This window comes from Prosopis cineraria, unplaced genomic scaffold (genome assembly GCF_029017545.1).
Source record: "Prosopis cineraria cultivar Desert tree isolate PC_DT_omini unplaced genomic scaffold, ASM2901754v1 PC239, whole genome shotgun sequence".
In the NCBI taxonomy this organism is placed as follows: domain Eukaryota; kingdom Viridiplantae; phylum Streptophyta; class Magnoliopsida; order Fabales; family Fabaceae; genus Prosopis; species Prosopis cineraria.
Window position 1 is genome coordinate 8,498 of NW_026555566.1, and position 22,957 is coordinate 31,454.

At 33.4% G+C, this 22,957-nt stretch overlaps 2 protein-coding genes and 1 pseudogene across 3 annotated transcripts; 2 read left to right on the forward strand and 1 right to left on the reverse strand.

Moving 5' to 3' along the window:
• The first annotated feature begins 257 nt into the window (after positions 1–257).
• Positions 258–4,852, forward strand: LOC129296022 (zinc finger protein WIP2-like; annotated as a pseudogene).
• A 3,970-nt stretch (positions 4,853–8,822) lies between these two features.
• Positions 8,823–10,467, forward strand: LOC129296023 (uncharacterized). 2 transcript variants are annotated; one of them, XR_008589681.1, is made up of 2 exons: positions 8,823–9,111; positions 10,060–10,467. XR_008589681.1 is itself a non-coding variant. In XM_054934623.1 (2 exons), the coding sequence occupies exons 1-2, from the start codon at positions 8,934–8,936 to the stop codon at positions 10,370–10,372; spliced, it is 408 nt and encodes a 135-aa protein (XP_054790598.1). In that variant the 5' UTR covers positions 8,823–8,933; the 3' UTR covers positions 10,373–10,467. The 2 variants fall into 2 exon arrangements, 1 of the variants encoding a protein (XP_054790598.1); XM_054934623.1 differs by having other exon boundaries at positions 10,143–10,467.
• A 2,002-nt stretch (positions 10,468–12,469) lies between these two features.
• Positions 12,470–13,539, reverse strand: LOC129296021 (thylakoid lumenal 19 kDa protein, chloroplastic-like). The gene has a single exon (XM_054934622.1). It carries the CDS (start codon positions 13,454–13,456, stop codon positions 12,728–12,730), a length of 729 nt encoding a protein of 242 aa, XP_054790597.1. The 5' UTR covers positions 13,457–13,539; the 3' UTR covers positions 12,470–12,727.
• Positions 13,540–22,957: the final 9,418 nt, after the last annotated feature.

Below are 22,957 nucleotides of genomic sequence, written 5' to 3' on the forward strand. Positions count from 1 at the left end.
ATCATATGGAGTTTCTTTTACATAAGACCGACTTCCCTGCAATATATATATATATATATCACATATAGAATAACTTGTTGATTTTACCTTTTTCTTGTTTGACCTAATCTACCTCAACTTTTCCTTACCTTGAAACATGCCCATATGGCTCTCCATTTCCCCTCATCACCATATCCTCTCTCTCTCTCTACAGTATTTAATCTTTTCCCACTCACATATAATTAAGCGCACAAAATAATATTTATACACTGATTTTCCAACACTGGCCAAAGAAGCAAGCCATCCAAACCAAAACATTCACCATGACAGATCCTCAGTCTTGGTTCAACTTCATCCCTCTTCTTCATCCTCCTCACTGCTCTTCCTTCTCTACTTCTCATCAATCCAACGTCGTCTGTAATTCCTTATACCCTCTTCATGCTCAGTTCTCTAATAATCACTCCACATCACCAGCACCATCTTCCATTATTCAACTCCAAAGCTCTTCTTCTAGTTCCTCCACCTTAGGCCATCCTCCAAATTCCCCTCCTCTCAAAGAAGCCTGCCCCTCATAAACAATTTAAGCCTCACAAGAAGTACTGAACCATCTGAAAGAGCCCTAGAGGAGGAAGATGAAGAAAAGAATGAAAGAATGGAAAAAGAATGTGGAGAAGATGACGACGAAGACGAAAACGATAGAGGAACTGTGACTGTAGCCCTAGGAATAGGGCTTCCTACTAGCATGAACACTTCATCATCTTCTTATTCTTCTCATATGGGGTCATCAAGCAGGCAGATCTCAAATTCTGTCGAAATGACTGAAAAAGAGGAACTTGGTTTGGTTTCTGGATACCCTTTGGAGAGATTAAACAAGGGCCAGTATTGGATTCCAACCCCTTCCCAGATTCTCATTGGTCCTACTCAGTTCTCTTGCCCTCTATGCTTAAAGACTTTCAATCGATACAATAATCTTCAGGTACTTGATTCTTGTTATTTCTTTTCCTTTCTCGTTAATTCATCTGATTTAAGAGAAGTCCCTAATTTTTTCCCTTCTCACAGATATGTTCTTTCTTTTTCATAGTTTTGAACTTTTCTTCTTTAATTTTTTGTTTTTGGCACTCTCATCTAAAGATTCATATCTGAACGTGCGCTGTTTGGTCTGTCTCAGACTTCTTACCAGTACTTTAACTGATTATCTAATGTTGTTTTCTTCAAAAAAAGTTAATCAATTACAATTCTTTGAAAATGTTATTTCTATATATACTTTTATGTGTCACCTAGAACGTTGTGCTGCACGAGTGAATGAAAAGAAGCTAGACACATTATTAACAGCCTCTTTCAGGACTCAGATATTTCTTTTATCAAAATTCAGTTGTCTGTGAGAGTCTGAGCTTATTCAGTCTGTGAAAGATTTCAGTCTGTAAACAAAGCACCTGAACAGTAAAAAAAAATTATATAGAAGACTTATCTTTGATCAGATGAAAGCATATACCTTGGGACCTCATGTGTCTGAAGGCTGATGATCCACTCTTCCTATACCTTTGATTTGCATATTTCACGAAGAATTGAGAAAAAGAAAACCTCAGCGATAGATCTGAGCTATAATGAACTTTCTGTACAAATCGTACGAACTTCAAGTTTGTGCTAATTTGTCTCATCTTTTTCTGGAAATCTGAAATCAGGTATAACAAAACTATCTTAAGAACTTCTTTTGTTTTGATTTTATTTGTTGACATGAATCAAGCTTGTGAGTTCATCTTTCACATATTGGTTATATATATATATATATATCGGAGAGATCTAAATATTTACTCCTCAACGTTGGAAATTAGAGAACATGATGAAAACAGTAGCTAAAACACTTGGATATATAATGAGAGCGAGCTTTCTCATCAATTTTTACAGTTATGTATATCAAAGAAACTTCAAATATTTACTAGGTTTTCATTGTGCCTGTCTTGACTTTTCTCTTCTATGTTCTTTCTTTCTTTCTTTTTTTTTGGGACACTATCTCTAGATGGTTTTAACTTCTCTAGTTATCTTTTCTAGCCACAACATAGTTAGAGAGAAAATAATAAGCCATGTCATGGCATCAGCTTTTAAGAAATAAGATGGTAAATCAAACTTTAAACACTTCGTTTTGCTTTCTGCCCATTTGAGGGCTTTCATAAAATATTAATTAGGACTTTTCTTCATTTAAACAATTAATTTGAAGTAAATAAGATCTTTTAGTGTTCTAGAAGCATTCAAATGGAAAGCAACAAATTCTACATTTTCGTCCCCCTTTCTCCTTCCTTTCATCTCTTTATCCGTACATACAATCACTTTTTGATCGTAGAACATCTGGATTGAATTTGAAACCATCACAACAATATACAAGCAACTAATTAACCTATATCTATCTTGATTTTGTCTGTAACAACTCAGAAATTTGCAATTGAATGAAACTAAGTTGAAACAAAAGAGGAAGCGATTAATAGGATGGGTTTGTGCATGTGTTTGTAACATGAGAGAGAGAGAGAGAGTGTGTGTGTAAATTTATACAGTCACACACACGTTCACTCGCTTGTTTCCTTTGTCGGTGGTTCTTCCACTTTAGTCTGCAACTTTGCTGCGTTATATTTGAGTTTTTGATCAATGATAATATTTGTCTAGGAAGCAAAAAAGAAAAATAAAATAAGGAAAACATAGACTAGTTTTAAATATACTCTTTCCATTAAAAAATGTAAGGCATTTTTAGCATAATCTCATTCTCTAATAAAAGTTTATCTTCAAATTAATCCTATCTTTCTATATTTACTCTTATTTAATAGAATATTTCACCCTAAATAAATATAAAGTGATTTATTTAATAGAGACACTTTAAAAAAAAGATAATAATTTCAACTTAAAAAATTAAAAATATTTTACATTTTCAAATACTTAATTCATTTAAAAATGCCTTACATTTACTTTCTTGACAGAGTTTAAACTTCATAGTTTCTATAGGGACTATCATGATAGCACTAGCCGACAACAGGGTCAGTTTATCAGTTACACACACTCACACTAAATTAAGAGGAACATTAATTATAGATTGACGAGAGAAAGGTTTGGATGTAAGTCTACTTATATATGACATTTGAACGCCAGCTAACAGTTAAATCACAGCGTTAATTTGAAAGAGAAAAAAGGCCTAGCTATAAGTGTAATACATGGGGCATGTGCGTGTGGATATTTAGATAGGTGTAATCTCTCATGTACCTAAAAATCAATGTTTTCGAACTTTATTTTCATGTTTGTGAGAGACCATGTTCTAATAACACATGGTAATAAGGCCTATCCAAGTGTAGTATTAGTATATTCTACTCTATAATACCTGTAACTATAATATATGATGTGTGTAAGAGAGAGTATTGTAATAGCACAAGCAAAACTAATCAAGGGTTGATTTACCCAAGAAAAATAGAACAAACATTGTAATTGAAGACAATTTATGATGTGGGAAAGTGTGATTTTTAAAATTTTGAAGAGTGTTGTGAGTCTCATGTTGTGAAGCATCATAAAGTGGTTTATAAGTTTAATTGGCTCTTTAACTCGACAAAATAATCTTTTGGAATGGATTTTTTTTTTGAACTGTGCTCATAATAGAAAGCTTTTTTTTAAATATTTTTGTGTGTGTGTATCTTTGCGTAATAACAACACTTGTGAAGTCTATATTAAGTGTAATATATGATTTGATTCTAGTAAGAAATATAAATCTATTTATTTAATGAGTGTTTTATGTGACATGATAATAATTATTGACTTAATTAAATTGTTGTCAAAGATTTTGTTATATGATACTTAAAAAACTAAACATCAAATTTCAAATTTGTAGAGGAGACTATAGCTTATGTGAGGGGTGTTAATTTATCTTGATAATTTTCAAGTATTAATAAAATTTAGTAGTTGTAATTGAAATACTTATTGTTATTGAGTGAGTTCACCCAGATTTCCAAATATGTAATTATACTATAATAGATGGGAGAGAGAGAGAGAGAGATGGTAATAGTACTAGGATATGTACTCATATAAGGTGGATCATAAAAAATCTTAGTATCTAAACTATCGTTAAAAAGAATGGCGAGCCAGCCAACCTGTGTGAAGAGAGCTTTTCAAGAAGTCCCTGTGCGTGTATCATCACTATCAAAATCACGTGGAAGATAAAAGACTGATGATCACGGCTTTTTTGGTGGCATTACAGATGCATATGTGGGGACATGGATCGCAATTCAGAAGAGGACCAGATTCTCTAAAAGGGACACAACCATCAGGAATGCTAAGACTTCCATGTTACTGTTGTGCACCAGATTGCAAGCACAACATTGAGCATCCACGAGCCAGGCCTCTTAAGGACTTCAGGACTCTTCAGACTCACTACAAGAGAAAACATGGCATCAAACCCTACATGTGCCGGAAATGCGGCAAGCCATTCGCCGTCAAAGGTGACTGGCGAACTCACGAGAAGAACTGCGGCAAGCTCTGGTTCTGTCTCTGTGGCTCCGACTTCAAACACAAACGATCTCTTAAAGATCATGTCAAGGCCTTCGGCCATGGCCATGGACCTACTTTTGCCTCCTCTCATGATTGTTGCTTTCATGAAGAAGACGACCCTGCTTCTGAGATTGAACAAGATGGTGAGAACTGATCAGAACGTACTCATCTATAAATGCAGCTAGCTACTAGCAAGGTTTCATCATTCTGTTATATATTATATTAGCTTGTGATATGTATTTAATTTCTTCTCTGATGTGTCCATGACTGTGTTTGTACGTGTGTGTGTTTTTTTAATCATGCATGATGTTACTTACTTTTGGGTTAGTTATTGCATTATGTTTGCTTTGTTGGATTCTGTGATATGTAAATATATGTCTCATTGAATCTTGAGATGATAGCAGTGATATATATGTCCAACTTGGTGACTTTCATGCCTTATGTATAGCAATCTAATGAGAAAAAAACAGTGTTGTTAGTTACAAAATTTAAATTAGAGCTAATAATAAGCTTTATTAAGCCCTGAAACTCAGAAATAAAAGTGATTAGCTCAGGATATCATATAACTCTAAACATTTTAGAATAAATATTAAATTACTTTTAAACGATTGTAATCAAAATTATAAAGTTTGTCCGTTGTGATGCACATGAAAAGTTTTTAGTCTTTTGAGCTAAAAAGAGAAGGTAAAAATTATCTACTCAACTTTTTTAGGCTGAAGGTGTAAATTTAGTTATATATTATTTTTCAAAGAGTATTTGGTAACTTAAACTATTAGATTATGTGAAATAAATCACGAACTTTAAAAAATGAAGCATTCAGTAGTCCACTATCAATTTCAGCTAATAGACATTATGTGGGGTCCACAATGACATATGGCATGACACGGGCACATCACATCAGCATGGTAAAGGTGTGAATTTAGTTACTAACTATTTTTCGAGGAGTACTGGGTAGCTTTTACTATAAAAAAAGTCCAAACAACACATTTCCCTCAATTTTAACCAAACACTAGTTATTTTCATACTTATGAAAGCTACAAAGCATTAATCTTTTCAATCTTTTTGCTTTTACTCTCAATCTCAACTTGAGAAGAAAAGGTTTAAAGAGTTCTTATATGAAGATATACATGAAGACAACACTAACAAAGTAGAAGAAATAATTTATAACTAAATTAAGCTAGAATCAAGCTAAGCTTTTTCCATATATAGTAAAATCAAACTTCTATTTCATTGGCATTGCCCTTGTGAATATCTTCATATAAAACTCTTTAAACTTCTTGTTTTTAAGTTGAGATTGAGAACCAAGGCAAGAAGACTGGAGAGACTAATATTTTGTGAGTTTCATAAATATAAAAATAAATGGTGTTGGGTCAAAATCAAGAGGAATGTATTTGCTGGTCTATTTTTTTTTATAGTAGAACTTCCCAATGTTCCTTGAAAAAAATTTGAGGTTAAACTTACATCTTTATCATGCTGTTGTGTCGTGCCCATGTCGTGCCACAATGGGCTCCATATAATGTTTGTCAATCAAAGTTAATGACAAGATACTGAGTACTTTTTTTTAAAGTTCGTGATTTATTTTGCATCATCTAATAATTTAGATTATCAAATGCCCCTCGAAAAATAATATATGGTTCAATTTGCTACTTTACCCTATTATATATGCATTAATGTATGAGCATGATTTATATATATAATTTGTCCATTTAAAAATTTAAAGTATTTTTAATTGAATCTTTCTCTTCAATAAAATAATTATTTATTTAAAACTAGCACAATCTTTTCATATTTATTCTTATTATTTAACAAAATGTTTCATTTTAAAATAAATATATAAAGTGATTTATTTATTATAGATACTTTTAAAAAAGTATATTAATTATACCTTGAAATACTATTTTGAATGAAGAGAGTATATGTATACAACGATTAAAATCATGGATCATCCACCAACTCATCAAGTTGAAGTAAGTGCTATGAACTCTTATCGTCTCTTGAAAATTTGTCAGAATTCAAATTCTAAGTCTTATGTATGTATAACAACTTAGTTAGGAAGAGGTTATCCTTGCAAATAATAATCTCTTACCTGCTCCTCGTGAAGGATCTGTATTTTAAAGACATACCTCTTACAAGATCCCTAACACGCGCCCTAATGTCCACGTACGTCCTCTTCAAAGCATAAGACAAATCTCCATGCTCAATTTTTTTAATTTGTATATCAAATTAAAGAGAACTTAAATTTGGAATTAAATAATTAATAAGTAGAGTTAATTCAATCTTTTGTATAAACTCAGAGATCAGAATATCATATCCGATCCAGGTGACCCCTTGCTCTCACTAACTATGATTTCTTATTAGTAAGTAAAGTTAATTTAATCTTTTGTATATTTTTGGTTGAATAACAAAAACAAGACAATCCAAAATATCATGGCAAATTACACGTACGTACTTCTAAATTGAATTTAATTGTTTTTTAAAGTATAAATTAATCTGACTATATGTTAAAATTTGATATCAACGATTCAAACAAAAAAATGTATAGAAAAAAAGAACTAAAGAGAAACAAAAGTAGACGTTATACATTTTGTGAAGGGAGTGACAAGGCATTATGGCATTATTAGCATTAGTAGCCATGAGTTCTCCGAATGTTGAAGCGTGCAATTTTTGCCAAGAGAGTATACATTTAGAGGTTTGAAAATAATTAAAAGTCTATAAAAAAATTGATATAACTTCAACAACAATTAAGATATGGTTGTGTAATTTACATATAAAAAAGAAAAAAGCAATAGTAAAATTTTCAATCCTTTAAATTTATCTCAATTATAAATTCAGTTCCATAAATTTAATTTTTATTAATTTAGTCCCTTATATCTTTTTAAATTATTACATGAGTCCTTTAAGTTTTAAAATACAAACTAAATTTTAAAATAATATAATTTGTAAAACATATTGATGACTTGATATGTATATATATACTTAAATAAGAACAAATTCACCCTCAAATCATTTAACTTTTTTTCAATATAATTTCTCACATTCACAACTAAACAATTGCACTTTTTTTTTTTATTAATTTACATGGATACATGCCGGTTCGCATTCGATACTCATCACATGTGACCAAATCATGGCCTTTTATTTTATCTTAAAATGATCTTTTCTGTTTATTTTGAATTAATTTTTAAATATTTTAAATATTATATGTATTAATATGAAAATTATAAAAAATTTTAATGTTAAATTTGGATTGTCTAGAATACATTTAGATTATATGTAAAAATTATAAAAAAATTATATTAAATAGTTATCCAGATTATACCTAAATTGTCCAAAATATATTCAAACAATTAAATTATTAAAATTATAAAAATTTTAATATTAAATTAGACTTGGATAGTCAGATTAAATCTATACTAGCCAAATAAATAATAAACAAATTGATTAAAAAATTTATATTTTTAAAAATTTATATTTTGATAAATATAATTAAAAATACAAAATTTTAAATTTGGATGGTCTAAATCTTGTTAAGATAATAAGAACCATGATTCTCATTCTTAGATGAGCATGAAAGACAGTCCAGATTTAACATCAAAATTTTTATAATTTTTATATTAATAAATATAATATTTAAACATTTAAAAATTAATTTAAAATAAACAGTAAAGATCATTTTAAATGAAATAAAATGCCATGATTTGGTCACATCTTGATGTGCCTTCGGTGCATTGAATGTGAACGCACACGGATACAATCAATACTTTATTATCCATATTAACAAAATTTAACAGTGTTACTTTCTTTTTAAATGATTAGGACCAGATAACTGAAATAAATTTAAAAAATTAAATTAATAAAATTTAAATTTAAGAGATCAAATTAATAATTAAGATAAATTTAAAAGGTTAAAACTTACATTAGCCTAAAAAAATTTATATACTTAATTTTATATACTTAAATCAAGAAATGTATATCATTTATAGATTATTTATTTTATAATAAATTTTAAATTTTTATTATTAATATTATTAATGTATTAAAATTCAATTATTATTTTTTTATTATATAAAAATAGATTAAGTATATAAGGCTAAATACTTAATCTTTTCTTGTAAAAAATTTTAACAAGACAAACTACTTATCAGATATGGATAGATTGATTTCTCAAGTTCTGTACTATACACTATATATACTATTTCATTTTAAAAATTAAAGAGCAAATTATAATGTTTATATATAATTTTATTTTTTAATAAGTCAATAAATGAAAATATTTTGATTCTTCTAATTAAAAAAATGATAAAAATATTAAAAGTCATTCTGGAAGCTTAGCAGGAACCATGAGGCGTGAGTCGCAGTGCCTTCAGGAAATTCCTCCTTCGCTCTCTCACTCTCGCTATCTTGTTTTGGTTATCTCTGCTGCGAAAGGACGAATTTGAATGGCTTTAGCGATCAGTCTCCCTAATAACCTGCTTCTGTGCAAAGCCTCGCGTCGCAAATTTCCGGTAAAGTCGTACTCTCAGATTCAGACCAAGAAGCGATGCTTGCGATGTAATACTCTTTACTCCGATCAAGACAATTCCCCGATTGCTTGCTCTTTCCATGGCCACGCCAACGGTATGCTTTCTCATCTACTCGCTTCTTCCGATGACAATCCAATATTTCTCCCCCAATTTCGCTTCCATGTTCTTTTCGTTTCGGTCCTTACTCAGCAGCCACTGATTTATGATATTTAATCGATCTGTTTCTGGATTCTTCTTTTTGCGATTTCCGATCTCTCTTTGCAAGACTATCCTTGGAAAACTTTACACAAAAATTTCTATCTTCTTGTTGTCTTGTCTTGAAACTTATTCCTGCTTGGTCCGTTTGATATCTGAACCTTGTTACGGAAATTACGTCGCAATCTTCTACACTCCCCGAAATTCATCAATTTTCAAAGACTAAATTAGTGCTCTGGCCTCTTGGTATTACAAGTGTAACTTCTTTATTGGTCATAAGTATCCACTAACTTGTTTGGAGTCAATCCTGTTCCAGTTACGGTCGACCACTAACATGCTTTTAATAATTTTAGTTATTTTTAAATTTAATGATATCGTTTAAAACCATATATATCAACGTATTATAAAAATTTTGGATTATTTTGTGGGTGTTTCTTCTCTGATTTACTGTATAGTTTTCTGTTTTTTTTTTTATTTTATTTTATCAAGTTGGTTTAAAAAGTTGGATTTGGAGTAGCAAGATTTAACAAGAATCTATAAAGGTATATATCATCTAATCATTTACAACTTATCAGAATTAATAAAATTATGCACTTCCACCAAAAAAAAAAAACATTATGCATTTTAGTTTATAAGATCTGAAACATTTGCTTAGTTACAGACAATGAGGATAAACTGTTCTTACTTCTTACTAATCTGAATCCCATACCAACATCAAATGAGCTTGCACGGAATTTTGAGTTTGAGTATGTGTCCCAGATAGACCCAACAATGTTTGATGAGTTTGATTGAGTCGGATTTCATATAAAAACATCGCTAGAACTTACAGCTCGAACAACTATTTCAGGTCATATTGGGCTTGTCTTCAGCAGAAGCCCAGCCAAACTAGCCCATGGAGATACCTAAAGTTGTGTCGTTGTTGCATTGCAGGAGACAAAGGGTTGTTCTCATTTTCGCCACCACACCAAGGGATAGATGGGGAGTGGACATACGAATCAGGAGTGATTGTGTACAAATGGAACGACAGAGACAACAGACCCAACACTGGTCGCTCCAATTGGAAGAGACGATGGAGCTGTTGTGCTGAGTACGATGAGAATGCCCCTCCTTGTAGACGAGCCTCCCATGTTTCATATGACGATGGTTTCACTTTGTATTAGTTCTCTCTAATCTCTCTGACTCTAACACAAACACCTAAAAATTGAAGACAATGAGGCTGCTGATTTATGACGGTGCTTGTGAGTTTTCTTTGTTTTGTTTGGTGGTTGTGAGGCTTGATATATAGAGTACTCAATTAGGGTATTGAAAGAACACACAATCAATATAATTTAATCATGAAACAGACCCCACTTAATGAAAAAAAAAAAACTATTTGTTATTGTTGTTGTTGTGAGTAGGGCTGCACAAAAGACTGGACGGTACTGGACTTCACCCTAACCCAAAGTCCGGTCTCTTTCATGAAAAAGACTGGGTTAGGCAACCCGTAGTCCAGTCTTGTCCAGTAATAACCCGAAGATTAACAGGACCGGACTTGGTCCATAGGACTGGGAGACTGGTCCTGTCAGTCCAGTACTCACTTAGCTTTTTTTCCCTCTTTTTATTCTATGAGAGGCAATAATCCATTCCAACATAATAAACTCAATTAAGATAGTAAAAATACTTATAATAATAATAAATCCATAATAATTTCTAACAATAAGAAAAAAAATATTTTTGTTATAGTCTAAATTATTTAAATTTATAAACTTTAATAAAAACAGTACTCAAAAAATTCAACAACACTATATTACAATAACAATTTAGAAACAAACTTAATAAATCTTTATGCAATCATCTCCTTAGCATCAATTACACTTTAAACATTTGTCAAAAATAAATTAATTATAATTATAATAAAAAAAATTAATAGGACTGGACTGGACCAAGTGGTCCGGATGCCTGGTCTCTTGTCCAGTCCAACCCGAAAAAATAGTCTGGTCTTTTTAGTCCTTTTGGTCCTGAAGGACCAGTGACTATACAGACCGAACAAGACTGAGACCATCTCGGGTTGGACTGGACCAGACAGGATTGGGAGACTTTTGCACAGCCCTAGTTGTGAGTCTTAAACGAGTAATAAAGATGTGAAGAAGCTGGCCAAAAAAACGAAGATGGGGAGAAGATATTGTAGTTTGTGTTGTGAGGATTATCGCCGCAAACAGTAGCGGGTTTTCCCCCTAAATTTTATACATAAATGAATTATTTATTCTATTTTATTAGGTAATAAAACTTATTTGTTTTATTGTAAGAGTCAAAAGAGAAGGAAAAAAAGACATAATTGTTTTAAAATAAAAACTAGTTTAGAATTTTTTTTAATAATAAGGGTAATTTAGTCTAAGTTTAATTTTCTTTTTCTCTCCTCTACTCCAAACCCTAATTTGGAGAGGAGGGGAGGATATCTCTACATAATTTTTTGATATAATTATCCAATTGAGTCAAATTTGTCCGGGCTTAATAGAGGGTAACTTTCTCAAATGTTTCACACAAATTTGAGATCTAGTGCTTATGTGACCATAATCATTTTACTAGGACCAACGCGTGTTCATTTCAATTTTTAAACCAAGCAAAAGCTCCCCTCTCCTTCCCTTTATTTTTTATCAACCAAACCAACCCCCAAAAAAATAACTAGCGCATTTCTCCCATGTTTTTCTCCATTCTAGTCTTAACTTACTCAGATCAAATTTTGAGGAGACTTGCGGAGAAGATGGTTCAACTTGTGCGGGCTATATATATAAAGAAAATGCAATCCTTCCCAAATATACATATTCTAGTTCCAAATTAATGCACTCATCATGCAAAAAGAAAAGGATTGTAAACAATGATCGATGAGATTGGCCGGGAAAAAGAATGATCAATGAGGCTAGTATCAGAGAAACAATGTCCACAAACTTCAATTCAAGAATTCTTTTAGAAGGTCATCGCATGAGTACGTACAACGTACCTAAAGCCAGTTGGTTATTAAACTGGTCGTATGCGAGCAAGGTAGTGACGTAAAAATCATAATCAAACTGGATCAGATCAGTTAAGAACAAGTCATTTCATTGAATCAATCAAGGCACTAGTTCAATAGAATACCCACCACCGAATTGACTTGAATTTCAATATGCCTGATAATTAAGAGTGAGCTTTCTATTTTGGCCAAGATTATTAGTGTTAGTCAAATCTGCATTAGTCACTCGAACTTGCTCCCTAATACAGAGAAATGCAGGATAACTAAGAAGTGGGAATCTCAGGCTACAGCCAGAGCAGTATTTCATTCTTGGTCAGAAACAAGAAAATGTTTCTTTCAACTCAGAAGCCACAATTATCCGCTAAGACTTCTCTTAAATTTCATATGGACAATGTCATAAACAGCGGCCATGCTAATTTCAATATTTCCATATCAGATTGAAACCAAAACATAGCAGAATTCCAAGCATGACATAAACAATATGTTGATAATACAGAAAAATCATGCATTACCAGAGACAACCTCAACATCAGGAGGATCCCACAGTCTTAAAAGACTCATGAACATGCCTCAGAATCTCCTTGTCTCTGTTCCACTCCGGCGTAGGAGCATTCACGAAATGGGCATAAAGCTTGTTCTTCGCACACGTCACAGAAATCAAACTATGGGTTCCAACCCCGTCGATCTCATACACGTAATAGATCTGGCCGTTCTCGTCCTTCTTCTCCTCCGACGTCAAGCTGTCCGCATTCGCTATCAGATCCTGCAAATCCACGTCCGACAGCGCCAAATTGTTCAGAACCGTGTCCTTCGGAGCTAATTGGCGAAATCCAGAAAGGAAAGTGAGGTACTCTTTCTCTGTTTTCTTCTTCGGATTGAAGAATTCGCTGTCCGTTCCGTTCGTTCCCTTCTCGACCTTGGAGACTAGGCGCTCTTTCCAGCCCTCAGGGACGTCGTAAACGTACTCGGCGGAGTCTTTCTTGCTAGAGTTTCCACCGTAACCGCCGTAGTTGGCGGCGCTGGCGGCCGTGCCGTAGTAGACTTGGTAGTTGGCGGAGGAATCAGCCAAGGAAGGAAGAGGAGTGGTCGTGAGTACGGTGGCAACGGCGGCGGCGGTTATGGCGACGGAGAGCGGTGGCTTGGAGGATGAAATGGGAAGGAGGGTTTTGGGAGACAGAGAAGGTTTGGATGGGGCGGTGGTTGAAGCGGCGGCGGAGGTGGACGAGGAGATGGGTGGTGGTGAGAAGAGGGTGGCCATGGCGGTTTGGATTACATGGGAAACGTTATACCTTTGAGAGGTTGAAAGTTTATGTGTTACGTTTCGTTATCCAAATCCTACTGAGGAGGAGAATGGCCGTGGAAAGATTTTGATGCCTATGTGGCTCTTGTATCACCAATAAGATTGTGCCACGTGATGATCAAAAGGCGTAATGTTTTCCCACAAATCACAGTTAACGACATGCAAAAATCAATAATAACCATTAAGATCACAAAATGTTAAAATTAAATTTTAGGACTATGTTCTTTATTTTTTTCAGTTTAAAAAAAATACTTTGATCAAAGTATCCCAATATAAAAAATTGTACATTTAGTCAAGCTATTAAAGATCAAATCAATCTGATCGATTAAGATACTAGTTTAAGAGTTAATAATTTATATTTAAATTATAATTAAATCATGATTAAATTAATTATAAACAAAATATGTTATTAAACTTTCCAACTAGATAGAATGATCCAAAATTTCATACTATGCATTTAGTTTATTTTTATGAATATTTTAGTCATTATTACAATGATTTGTAAGCTGTGGAAAAGAATCCGGATGCTTAAATTCAATTTCAAGATTTTATAATCTTTAATGCTCATTATTTATTTCCCCATGTCCTTGTTTGTAAATTTTTTTAAAAATAAATCATGTAACTTTTTTCAAATTGAATTTTTTGGCAGGAAATAAAGTGCAAATTGAATTCCTAATTTCATGCATTTGTGTGTGGAAAACCATTTTATTGGTACCAATAATTTTTCTCAATTTTTAATTTGGTACCTCTATTTTTTTTTTCTCTTTTCATTTCCTACTTCAACTTTCTCTCATTAAAGATGTTAGCCCCTGTAGATAGGAAAGTAGCCAGAGGGACCAACTGAGGAGGAGACAATGTTAAGTCCAAAACATTGAAAGAAAACCGAAGACGCACATGATTTGAAGGAAACTTTCTTCTTGTCGGTGAAAGATATCAGCGATGATATTATCACCCTCTACAATCAAATGATCTATGAGGTAAGAGCCAGTGAAACTTGTGCCGCTGATTATGACAATGCCGAACTCTTTTCTTTTAATCCCCAAAATGTTCAGTATCTCTCCCCCATCGAAACCAGCTGAAACTTGTCCCAGCCTCTAATTTCATTCTTCAGTAGACAATAGCTTCAATTGTGGAACATCTTTTGATAGAGTATGAATCTCACATGTCCAACAAGCCCAACAAGATTAAGAGGCTCACAATGTAAAAGTGATTAAACAAGGCCAAGAGGCCAACAATTGATTAGTGGCCCAAAAACAAAAAAAGATCACATAGATGGTTATATGAATAATGATACATCCCATTGCTTCAAATTGATTAGTTTAATAATTTAGATATTAGTTAAAATTCATTTAAGTTTTGTTTTCTATTTCTAGATTAGGATTTTATTTAAAAATGTAATCCCATGATTTTTGAGATATAATATTTAGATTACATCGTTGATTTTTTATTATTTATTATTTATTATTTTCATCAAACTAAGATTTCTAAATTAGGGTTTTTGAGTCTTGAATAAGTCTATTTATAAATATGCATTGTAAGGTATGTTTGAATTTGAATAATGAGATTATTCTTATTGTTAGAGTTTATAGCATCTTGAATACAAATGTGATCAAGAACTTAATCAATTCTTATAATATTTTTGAAGTTAAGATTGTTAAAGGCAGATACTTTAGAGAATCTTCTCCTTAATTTCTATTGTGTTTTTGTCTTTATTTTGACCTCTTCTTCCATATTTTTGTTCCTTTCCTTTGTGTTTCTTGTGTTTGCTTTGTGTTTCAGGATTCTATTCCTAACTACATGATTCTACTTTTGCATCCTTTATCAGTTGGCATCAGAGCTAAGCTTGCTAGTTTGTTAGTTTCCTTTCATCTTTCTTTTTCCTTTTACATTGTTCTTCACTTTAGTTTCATCTTTTGCAGCCATATCTATATCTTTTACCTACTTCTTCTAATTTTGTATTTGCAACCTTTTTCCCCTTCATGCAAAAAAAAAAAAAACTTAAAAATTCGTAAAAAATAAGTAAAAAAAGGCCTAGTTGTGTTGAAAAAAAATAAGCATTAGTGTGCTAAAAAAATCTGAAAATTCCAAAAAGAAAAAAAGTCAAGTTGCAAGTTTGAGAATTGCAATATTAGTGAAAAGGTTTTCTAATTTGAGAGATTCCATTACAAGCAACAAAGTTGCCTATTTTATTAAACTTAGGCGGTAAGATTTTTCTATTCATTTACTTTTCTTTTCTATTTTTGTCTCCATTAGTTACATTCTTATCATTGTAATTTTCTATTTTTCTTTTAGTTTTTTATTTTTTTTGTTTCCTATTTTGAATATCTTTCCTAATTTGGTCTTTGACTATCATTACAAGGTACTCTTCTCTTTGAGTAAGCCCTTCACTTTCTATTTTCATCTAGTTTCTTATTTTGTCTTTTGAGTGTTTGATTCATTTGATTTTTCATTCCTTATTTTGTTGCTTTTCATGCCCTTCTTCATTTTTTTTATGCTTAATTTTATTTAAAAATTTTGCCTTCTTTCACATAGATTTTGAAAAAAAGAAATCCTCTTTAAAAAATTTGTTCATGTTTTTCTAGTATATTTTAATTTGAAATATTTACACCTGATTGTTTGAGTTCTTTGATTTCCCTTTGTTTCATTATTAGATTTTAATCACAAACTTTTGCATTTTAATCACAATGCAAAAGTGGTTAAATAAAGCCAAGAGACAGACAATCAACTAGTGGGCCAAAAACATAAAAGAATTTCATGAATGATTGCATGGATAAATATATCCCTGAATTGCTCCAAATTGATTAACTTAATAATTTAGATATTAGTTTAATATTTTATTTTAGTTTTGCTTCCTATTTCTAGGTTAATATTTTATTTAATAATGTAATCACATCATTTTAGGAGATACAATCTCTAAATTACATGACTTATTTTTATTATTTGTTTATTAGTATTTTCATGAAACTAAGATTTCTGAATTAGGACTTTTGAGTTTTGAGCAAGCCTATATATAGGCGTGTACTTTTTCATTATAAGGTATGCTTGAATTTAAATAATAAAATTATTCTTACTATTAAAACTGATAACTCTTATGAGCTTTAGTATTTACTGTGGCATCTCGTGGTGAATACAAAAATGATCAAGAATTTGATCAACTTTTATGATGTTTTTAAAGGCTAAGATTACTAAAACAAGTACTTTATAGAATCTACTCCTTGATTACTATCGTGTTCTTTTCTTTATTTCGTCTTCTTCTTCTTTCATATTTTTGTTCCTTTTCTCTGTGTTTTTTGTGTCTGTTTTGCGTTTCAGGATTCTACCCTTAACTAGCATGTTCCGCGTCCCCTGTCATCTTCACCCTAATTGTGGTTTCATGCCATGCCAAATGTTTCCTCGTAGACCTGCATCTTCCCCTGGCTCTCTTTAATGGCGTTGAGCTCTCCCCTCACTGTCACTTCTCATATGGCATGATGAAGGGGTCCCTTCGTCAAGAACATGAAAGTAATCTTCACAGCATGCTCACCTTGGAATTTCTTCCTTTTTTGGGGCCATTAAAGCTCGCCAGAACAACTCTTCATCATCTATACTGTGCATGAGAGGTTGCTGGGTATATGACGCAGATCCGCTCAGACTCGGTTGGATTCATGGCTATGGCTGTGGCAGCGGCAGTTCCTCAGCCGTGGTGGTGAGGAAAGGAAAAGTTCTTCTTCTAAGTTGAATGAGAAGCTTTCGAAGTATACACTAATCGTGACACTTAATGACAATCACAAAGAAAATAAAACAAAGAAGGTGGGTGAACACTAACTTGGGGCCTAAAAGTTGGGCACTAATAGAGAGTGCTTAAATTCATTTCCCATCTTCAAAATGACAACATGCTGTAGCAGAATGCAGAAAAACAGAGAAAGCCAAGCTTTACTGATGGAGATCACAACCTCCCTTTTTAGTGTACCGATATCAACCTGTTGCATGAAGATCGCTAGCTTCTTGGTGATTGGAGATAGCCCTATCACACGAACAAAGATTGCTTGTTGAGACCCCAAATCGAATGAAGCATGTTATACAAAGCTTAATCCTTTCGATTTTCTGACCCTTAGGCAATTTTCCAATCTACTGGGTCCAATGCCTTTAACGGAAGAAAGTTAAAGATGGAAATAAAAAAAGGGCAAAAAAATAAAGGTACCAAATTAAAAGTTGAGAAAAATTATATGCACTATCAAAATAGTTTTCCCTATCGGCATCTGAACGGGTATGGAGTCTAGAAAAATATTTGGGATTAAATTTTGTATATAATATAAATGAAATTTATTAAAAAAATAAAAAATATTTATTTAAAATTAAATACTAAAAATATAATAATAATTGTGTCCCAAAGTTTCATTTTACTAATAAATTGAAACCATGACCAAAGATGTAAAAAAAAATTAATTGGTAAAAGATCAAATTTAGTTGTAATTGATTTATAATATTGATTTTAAAAAGAATGTAATAATAGTTTATGAAATAACTATTATTTTAAATGTATAATTGATTTTATAACTCCGCCTATGTTTATAGCCGGTCCCAAGCCCGGGTAAAGGAGGAGGGTTGTGTTAGGCCATCAACAGCCAATGTAAAAATTTGTTGAATCTATCATGAACATGGACAATAGACGTTATAATGTTAATGCTAGGTCGTTGCCCGTAAGTAACGCGCTGCATGGCTCGAGTACAGTGATAAGTGAGTTAGAGCCGCTGCATCGGCGCCCGGATGTAGTGTTAAATGAGCAAGGGCTACCGCGTCATTCTGGACGCACGCGGCTAAAGAAGTTAGTCCATAAGAGCAAAATTAGATTTGGTACTTGGAATGTTGGGACATTAAATTGTAAATCTGTAGAGGTTGTAGGGGTTATGATTCAAAGGAAAATCAATATCCTTTGCTTGCAAGAAACAAAATGGCGTGGAGAAGAAGCTAAGGATATTCAAGGTTTCAAACTTTGGTATACAGGAAAAGTAAGTGCACGCAATGGAGTAGGCATCATTATAGATAAGGAGTGGAAGAAGAACGTTGTAGAAGTTAGCAGAATTGGAGACAGAATTATTTCTTTAAAAATGATAATTGGACGTGAGACTGTTAATATTGTTAGCGCTTATGCGCCGCAAGTCGGGACAGAAGCCAGTCTTAAGGAATTATTTTGGGAGGATCTGGAGGGGTTGATTCGACACATACCACAGAGTGAAAAGATTTTTATTGGAGGAGACTTTAATGGGCATGTCGGGAGGGAAGCTGGTCAGTATGCGAGGGTGCATGGTGGTTTTGGTTTTGGAGAGCTAAACAATGAAGGGCAAACTCTTCTTGATTTCTCATTGGCGTATGATTTTAAGATTGCCAATACTTGTTTCAAGAAGAGAGATGAGCATCTCATCACCTACAAAAGTGGAGCCTCAAGGTCGCAGATTGATTTTCTTTTGGTTAGGAACACAGATAGAAAACTTTGTAAAAATTGTAAGGTGATCCCTGGAGATGCTGTAACGACACAACATAGGGTCCTAGTCCTTGATGTGTGTATTATGAGTAAAATCCAAAAACGTCGACAAGTAGTAACACCAAGGATTAGGTGGTGGCAATTAAAAGGTGAGAAGCAAGATATTTTCAAGCGAAATCTTTTGGATAAAGGAATTTGGGATTCTCAGGGAAGTGCTAACATCATATGGGAGGATATGGCTAAAAAGATACGGGAGGTTGCAAAAGTAGTTTTGGGAGAATCGAAAGGTCCTGGTCCGAGAGATAAGGAGTCTTGGTGGTGGAATAATAGTGTACAGGACAAAATCAAGTATAAGAAGAACTGTTTTAAAGCCATACATTTGTGTAACAATGAGGAAAATTGGGAGAGGTACCGTATGGCTAAGAAGGAAACTAAGAGAGCTGTGGGTGAAGCTCGTTCTAAAGCTTTTGAAGAATTTTATAAGAACCTTGAGACGAAGGAAGGAGAGCAAAATATTTATAAGATTGCCAAGAGTAGGGAAAGAAAATCAAGAGATCTAGAACAGGTAAGGTGTATTAAGGATGAAGAGGGAAGAATTTTAGTTACAGATGATGAAATTAAAAATAGATGGGAGACTTATTTTTCTAAACTTTTCAATGATGGAGAGGATTCATCTAGTAACTTGGAGGATTTAGTAACTGGTGAAGGAGAATAAAATTTGTCATTCTATCGAAACATACGTGATAAGGAGGTAAAGGAAGCTCTTAAGAAAATGGCAAATGGTAGAGCTAACGGACCTGATTGTATATCTATCGAAGCGTGGAAATGTTTAGGTGAAGAAGGGGTGAGATGGTTAACTAAGTTATTTAATGTGATTTTACGGTCCAAGAAAATGCCTGATGAGTGGAGGAGAAGTACATTAATTCCTATTTATAAAAATAAAGGAGATATTCAGAATTGTACTAACTATAGAGGGATTAAACTCATGAGCCACACAATGAAATTGTGGGAGAAAGTAATTGAGCACAGGTTGAGATTGGAGACAAGTATTTCTGAGAATCAATTTGGTTTTATGCCAGGTAGATCAACTACAGAGGCGATTTATCTACTAAGGGGATTAATGGAAAAGTATCGTTGTAAAGATAAAGATCTACACATGGTTTTTATTGATTTGGAAAAAGCTTATGACCGTATACCAAGAGAAGTGCTTTGGAAAGCGTTGGAAAAAAAGGGAGTACGGATTGCTTATATTAAAGCCATACAAGATATGTATGAGGGGGTAAAAACTAGTATAAGAACGCCTAGTGGTCAAACAAAGGATTTTCCTATAAAGATTGGGCTACATCAGGGATCATCTCTGAGTCCTTATTTGTTCAACTTGATTTTAATGTTTTGACGGAACATATTCAAGAGGAAATCCCGAAATGTATGCTCTTCGCGGATGATATAGTTCTTATAGCAGAGACAAGAGAAGAGGTTAATTGCAAACTTGAGTTATGGAGGAGGACATTGGAGTCGAAAGGTTTTCGTCTGAGTAGAAGTAAGACGGAATATTTATATTGTAAATTTGATAAAGGACTATTCGAAAATAATTTGGAAGTAAATTGGGAGATCAAATTATACCTCAAGTGGAAAAGTTTAGATATTTGGGAGCCATTATCCAAAATGATGGCGAAATCAGTGGAGATATTTCACATAGAATTCAAGCTGGGTGGTTTAATTGGAGAAAAGCTAAAGGAGTTATTTGTGACCGTAAGGTGCCTAATAAACTTAAAGGAAAGTTTTATCGTACTGCTATCAGACCGGCAATGTTATATAGTAGTGAATGCTGGGCTCTAACGGGACAGCAAGAGCATAAAGTTGGAGTAGCAGAGATGAGAATGTTACGATGGATGTGCGGACATACACGTAAAGATAAAATTCGAAATGAGCACATACGTGAAAAAGTGAGGGTGGCACCTATTGAGGAAAAAATGGTAGAAAATCGGTTGAGATGGTTTGGGCATGTACAAAGAAGACCAAGGGAGGCACCAGTGAGAAGAGTGGAACATATAACTTTGAGTCCGATTAAGAGAGGTAGAGGAAGGCCTAAGAGAACACTCTTGGAAGTTGTTGAACGTGATCTCTTAATTAATAATATTTTTAAAAGCTTAATAAATGATAGAGCACAATGGCGTCTTGCAATCCATGTAGCCGACCCCACCTAGTGGGATAAAGGCTTGTTGTTGTTGTTGTTGTTGTGTTGTATAATTGATTTTATCAAGATTGAGAGTGTTTTGGTATATATTAAAAAAAACTATAATTTTAAATCTTATAATTGATTATAAGATAAATCCAACAAGGCACTAAGTGCCACTGGCAGGCGTTATAGATATAACCATTGGCTAATTTTAAAATTTTAAACTCATTATTTTGCTATATAAAAAGATTTAGACCGTAAATCTTACCCACACCTTCACCACAAGTCTAACAATATCAGAACATGGAATGGTAATAATAAATAAATTGTATTTCACTCCATAATCCCAAGTCACATTGTCACAACAAAATAGCTAAACGTTGATAATGATCCACCAAAAAGCATCAACAACAAATAGCACTGACAACATCTTAACACACACACACACACACAACAAAGTCCACCCAAAAGAAACATCATGTGTCTGAACTTTTTGACACTTCTTCCATAGCCGTCGTTTGATGAACACACTCGTCAACCTGTTGGTGACGAGACTCAAATCGTCGTGATATTCCATGATCACGCCATCGACAAATACACTTCTCGACCTTCCGTTGACAAGACTCGAAATGCCGTAGATTTTCCGTGATCACATGCCGTAGACGTTCCATGATCACGAGCTCGGGAAACTTGACGTGAGATGTAGGAGTTGCAGGAAGAGAGTCCTCAGATTCAGAAGATGTGGGATTAGAAGCACAATGAAGATCCCAACCACCATCTTTTCTCATGAATCCCATTCTGGACAAATTGTCAACACTAATAGTCTCAGGAGATCTTCTTTCTTCCTCATCAAGATGATGAACCTGGAAGTGTTTGAGGATCTCAGTAACAACAGATCCATAAGGAAGTGGCGCGGCGGCTTTTCGCGCAAACGCTGTCATTCGATGGATCATAAAGTATGGGAGATTGAAATCCAACTTCTCAAGCAAGTAATACATCATTAACATCTCAGAGTCACTTGCATAAGCAGAATTCCAAGATTTGTTGAAGAAACAATGTCTTACAACGTAGTGTAGAAGCTTGTGTTCCATGGGGAAGTCTACAATAGCTCTATATTCAAAATCTTCTGGTACTTGCTCCATTTGCAGAATCCTAGCGACATATTTGTTCTCATCATAGCCCTCTAAGATCCTAACATTATATGGGTTATCAGTGAAACATGGTCCCTCTATTGTTGGTAGTTTAAGAATGCTAGCCAGAGTTGCACAATCCAACACAATTTTGGTTCCTCTAACATCAGTTTTGATTGTTGTTCCTCTAACATCCAATGTTAAGTTAGAGTAAAAGGCACGGACAACCTTTGGACTCCACTCATGTTTCAGTTCCAAGAAGAATCTAAAGGGCTCCAAGGCATGTCTAATCACAAAGTTATTTCATAGAGGAAGGAGAAATCTACATACCAACTCTCAAGAGCCTCTTTATTTACAAAATACCTGTTGAATTTCTCCTCCTGAGCCTTAGTTGAAAGGAGAGGAGGATGAGAAGAGGAGGAAGCTTTGACAGGCATTTTCTTCCTTTCAATGTCCAAGTGCTGATGATGTTCCATTGACTGTTCTACAGATATTCCCATAATATTTCACTAGATATCTCATGCACAACTTCAAATTATGTTGGGAAAAATCACAAATAAGTACCTGCAAATATTAGTAATAAGTAACCATTAAGAACTTGAAATTGAATTCAAGTATCATGGTCCTTTTCTCAATTTACTAATTATTGTTATGACTAAAATACCCCTAAAAGTAACTGAGTAAATGTG